At 48.7% G+C, this 5,329-nt stretch overlaps 1 protein-coding gene across 1 annotated transcript in view; it reads left to right on the top strand.

Annotated features, from left to right (window-relative positions):
• The window catches only part of LOC307080209 (PDZ domain-containing RING finger protein 4), a gene marked incomplete at both ends in the record, with an annotated part of 49,585 nt that extends 45,145 nt beyond the window's left edge, over window positions 1-4,440 (top strand). The window contains one exon of the mRNA XM_079742846.1: window positions 2,926-4,440. Coding sequence (XP_079598972.1) covers window positions 2,926-4,440 — 1,515 coding nt within the window. The remainder of the gene's footprint in view (window positions 1-2,925) is intronic.
• Window positions 4,441-5,329: the final 889 nt, after the last annotated feature.

Genomic DNA, 5,329 nt, shown 5'->3' with positions numbered 1-5,329 from the left:
CTCCTTCGACCCAGACAGATGTGGAGGAGAATGTCCAGCGGGTGTCTCAGACACTATTCACATTTTATAGTGTGAAAACAACCCCTTTGGCATGATCTACACATTATCTACTTACTATTTGCTAGATGCTATTAACAAAAGAGACTTACAGTGAATTCAGACACAGGTCAACACCATGGCCACTGCCCTGTCCTGCACACCGCCCCCCCACCCCTTCCCCTACTCATCCCAATTCCAATTCCACAAACTTTACTTTTTGAGACATTCGACCGGATTCCTCCATGTGAACAAATAAATATGTTGCTTGTAATCATCCATTGCATTCATTTGAATGATGATGAACAGAATTCCTTTCCCTTAAATCAATCTCATTCAGACTGCTGTCAAACCGGGGGAGTAAACTCTTTCCATAACCCCGTATAAATATTAATGCATCGAGATTCACGGTTCCATTGAAAATCCAAAACATTGCTAATCGTGATTCAAATTCGTTTTTTTGTTGTTGAAATTACCATAATGTAAAGTCCATGTAAATGTGTGTTCAAACGAAAAGTTTGAGCGGGAGGGAGACGATATCCCCTGATGTTCCCAGAGCTCCTTCCCAGAGCGGTACACAAGAGCGCTCGGGATCCCTGCAGGAGCAGCCGGAATGGGGCTGAACTCACAAACAGCGTGTGATGTGCTGTGTCCTCATTTGGAAAACCAGAAGCACACACTTCAGAAGCACCGAGCGAAATAAATAAACAAACAAAAAGTTTTCCAGCAACAAAACTTTTTTTTTTTGTGTGTTTTTTTGGTTTTGATCTTCTTCTCGATGTTCCCCCTGTTATTGCAAAAGCATCAAGGTGCCCTTGAGCAAGGCCATCCAAACTCCTAAATGCCTCTGTCGGGTTGTTACCTTTCAGGGTTGTTACCTTGCATCACCGACGCTGTCGTCTCTTAAGTGAACGTGTGTGTGCGCCTGGGGTGGACGTGCCAGTGTAAATAACTGTCGAGTTGATGTCCCGACACGACTGTAAAGCACTCGGGCCGACGGCGGAGGAGGGAGTGGCTGATGTGAGCCGTAAAAAAAAACTGTGCTGCGTATTCTCTGGTTTGAATGGGAGTGCTGAGCTTCGGCGAGGATAAAAACAGAATTAAACCTGAATCACTAGAGGCGTGCCTGCCTCCGTCTCAGTCTACTGTACGGGCCCGGCCCCTTGGGGTTAGGAGGCTTCTCCTCAAAGCCAAAGCAGAACCCGCGTTCAGTGTGTAAATCTGTATTTTCTATAGATGTCTATTTCTACGGTTGAAATAGGACGAAAACAGATTTACCTCAGGCGCACCGATATATGATGTCTACAACAGCGTATTGAAATAGTTTGGGTTTTTATGGTAAGAAAATATCGAGAAACTAGTTTAAATTAGTGGAGGAATTGGGAATTATACTGTTTGAATTACTTTGCTTCAAGGCCAATATGAAGTGCCAACATATACATTAGAACAAATGGGATTCGAAATACAATGTTATCGCAGTGATCAAATATGAAAAAAGCCCATTTAAATGCAAACTACATTTTGCCCTCTCTTTCTCTCTGTACATCTCTCTCAGTCTCTGTCTCGCTCTCTTGAGACACGCTCTGGGATTTATACCTACTAGTTTTTCTTGCAACCAGTTTCTCACAAATTGAACTTTCTGCAGGGCATTGATTTGCATCATACTGGATTGCACCACGTTAAATTGCATGGAAAAAGGGCCAAATCGAACCACCTGCTGTCATGCCCAGGCCCAACTCGTATTGCATTGCATTTGGTATCGTCTCTGTCTGAGAAGCAGACACTTCGAGGTTATTTACTGAATCACCTAATATCCTACATGGCACGATCAAGTCCTCAGTCAAGTCTAAGTAAGGGATAATCACCTCAAGGCAGGGCAATAAACACTTTGATATGCCCGGTTAGTGGACGGCCTACCTTCCACGAACCGGGCATATCAAACTGCCATTTATTCTTCTTCTTGCTTGCCCTCATAATAAAACAATTCAGATACTTTAATAATTTTATTTTTTATCTTATTCGTATTGCATGCTTATTAAATGTATACTCTGTTTGAGTTCATCTCCCTCAAAAAGTAGTCCCCTTTTATTACTATCGATCAAACAAAATGGTAAACGGTTAAATGAAGTGGGTACCCTGGGCCTTGCCTTTTGCTTTTGTCATTCCGTTGTCCTCGTCGCTCTTTAACCAGCCCTCAATTGTCTTCCCTACTCCAAATACATTAAAATTGACAATGAATTCGTCCATTTTTAAAAACGCTGCAATGTTTAGAACTATGGTAAATAACGTTAGCTCAGCTGTAGCTAATTCGTTTCTATAGCAACCACACAAGGCTGCATCTGATCACTTGCGAAACTATGCATCGACTGACTCATAGATTTCTGATACATTTTAGAAACTTTTTTAAACAAGGTTTATTTTTACAATGGACCTCATGTTTATTGATCTACTATTTGAAGCTGTGCTCGGTCAGCAGCAAGTACAACCGACAAGTCAGCAATGCCCTCCTCCCAGCCAATCAGAATCAAGCATTCTTAAACGAAGTAGAATAATCATCTATATTTTAGTCTAGTTTATACTTTCGAATGCAACCGAATTGACTGAAAAACATTGGTATAACAACCATATTTAAATCTATTCAGTAAGTACATCTGCAATTCCCAGGCCTGTTTCTCATTTCCTCTTAACATATTTCATACTCTGCAGAAGCACACCTTCTGATAACCATTTTAAATATCAATATTTTTACATAATCCCCCATCCTTCACTTTGGAACAAAAATCGGACCTCAAAAAATCCAAACATGCAAATGAGATGAAACTTCCTCCAGAAGAAGCATTTCCCCAACCCTGTGATCTGTGTCCCCTCCGCGCTGCCGCGGTCGTGTAGGAGGCGGACGACGACCTGGCCAGCGGCTCCACCCTCCCCGGCGAAAAGGCGGGCGGGGCGCGCCTCAAGCGGACCCCCGGCGAGAGCTCGGAGCACGACGTGCTGGCTCACATCCAGCGGCGGCTGTCCCAGTGCCTGAGGGACAACCGCGGCGCCGACGACAGCCACGGCGAGCAGCAGGAGCCGCTCGTGGAGGACAGCCGGGAGGGAGACCGCTTCCAGCAGCTGCTGGAGCTCAAGTGCCAGATCCGCAACAGCGGCGAGTACGACCTGTTCTACAGCCGCCGCAGCACCATCGAGGTCAGCCTGGCGGAGCAGGGCGGGGTCCAGCGCGAGCTGCGCATGCTCAACGACGAGCTGCGCAGCATCGAGCTGGAGTGCCAGAACATCATGCAGGCGCACAAGCTCCGGCAGGGCCCGCAGGGGGGCACGCGCTCCGAGGGCGGCTCCCCGCTCAACCACAACAACAAGGAGCACAGCCTGCGCCGCGGCCACGCCCACACCAAGGGCAAGGTGGCGGGCGGGCTGGGCGGCCGGCTGGAGAAGTCGGACAAGGACAGCTCCAGCGCCTACAACACGGCGGAGAGCTCCAGGAGCACCCCTCTGGCCATGGACCGCTCCCCGGAGCACTCGCTGCAGCGGATGGTCAGCCTGACCAACCAGAGGAACCTGCGCGGCAGCAGCAGCCTGGCGGCGGGCAGCTCCCTCAGCCCCAGCCCCGGGCCCAGCCCCAGCCCCGGGCCCTTCTACCCCCGGGCGGCGGGGCCGCCGGCCAAGAGCAGCAGCCCCGACCACAGCAACCCCTCCGAGTCGGACCACACCACCCAGGCGGAGGACGAGAGGCGGGGCCAGGCCAAGGCCAGCGGCTCGCAGATCCCGTACTTCTCGCCGTCCCACAGCTCGCAGCAGAGGCAGGCGGTGATCCCGGCGCACGCGCGCCACTACCAGAGCTACATGCAGCTGATCCAGCAGCGCTCGGCCGTGGAGTACGCCCAGAGCCAGCTCAGCCTGCTCAGCGTGTGCAAGGAGCCCCAGCGGCCCAGCGACGCGCCGCAGATGGAGTGGAAGGTGAAGATCCGCAGCGACGGCACGCGCTACATCACCAAGAGGCCCGTGCGGGACAAGATCCTGCGGGAGCGAGCGCTGAAGATCAAGGAGGAGCGCAGCGGCGGGATGACCACGGACGACGACGCCATGAGCGAGATGAAGATGGGGAGGTACTGGAGCAAGGAGGAGCGCAAGCAGCACCTGGTGCGGGCCAAGGAGCAGAGGCGGAGGCGGGAGTTCATGCAGAGGAGCCGCTTGGAGAGCCTGAAGGAGAACCCTCAGAGCAGCGGGGAGGGACGCAGCAAGGAGGTGAGCATCATCGAGCTCAGCCACAAGAAGATGATGAAGAAGCGCAACAAGAAGATCCTGGACAACTGGATGACCATACAGGAGCTGATGATCCACGGCACCAAGGCGCCTGAGGGAGCCCAGGTGCACAACGCCTTCCTCTCGGTCACTACTGTATAAAGGATAGACAAACACACACACACACACACACACACACACACACACACACACACAGACGTACGCGACAGAGAAATCCACTCAGTCTACCCCATGCGGTATGATTATACTTGCCTCGTTCAATGTGGCGTTTTTATGAGGACCATAGGAATATTTTTCACACTTTGTAACCCATAGATCATTTTGTAAGCAAATTCTCAATGGTGTCATGGTATATTCTTTGGGTTCTCCAGGCATTGTTGTATTTTGTTCATGTTGCTCTTCCAGAAATCGTTTTTCTATGAAATTATGGTACTGTAATCAATTTTCTTAGTTTAATCTGTGTATGGTACCCTTTTGGCTATTGGTTGATTTATTACGTTTAAATCCGCAAACAGTCCCTTAAATGTCTTTAAGTGCAAACGAAACCAGCCAATCATGCGTCCATTCGGTTTGCTTGTGACCCTATATGACTGTTTTACTTAATCTTGCGATAGACGATTCTGTTTATTTGACTCGATGACATTCAAAGGGTTTACATTGCATCACTGCAGTGCTGTAATCAGGAAGGAAAATATAAAGTCCATATCATTAGTTCAACTTGTAAAATGGTTATTCTTCTGCTTTTCCCATTTTATTTAAAAGATGCCACACTTGTTATTTATGAGTGGCTTTTGGATCAACTGTTACATGGTGTGACATGTCTATTTGGATCCCCGTACTAATACGGTAATAACGAGTGTATTCATGCACTGTAAACCACATCACGGAGTGAAGCAGCCACAAGGAGTTTGCGCAGAAAATATTGAAAGAGTATCAGTCTACCACCACAGAAGATCCCACTGCAAACGGTAGGAATCAAACAGAACATGATTTGTTTTTCATATAAGTGTTTCACTTTAATACTGCCAAC

The sequence above is a fragment of the Pollachius pollachius genome (assembly GCF_949987615.1).
Source record: "Pollachius pollachius genome assembly, chromosome: 9".
NCBI lineage: Eukaryota > Metazoa > Chordata > Actinopteri > Gadiformes > Gadidae > Pollachius > Pollachius pollachius.
This window is presented reverse-complemented; position numbering and strand designations above follow the sequence as displayed.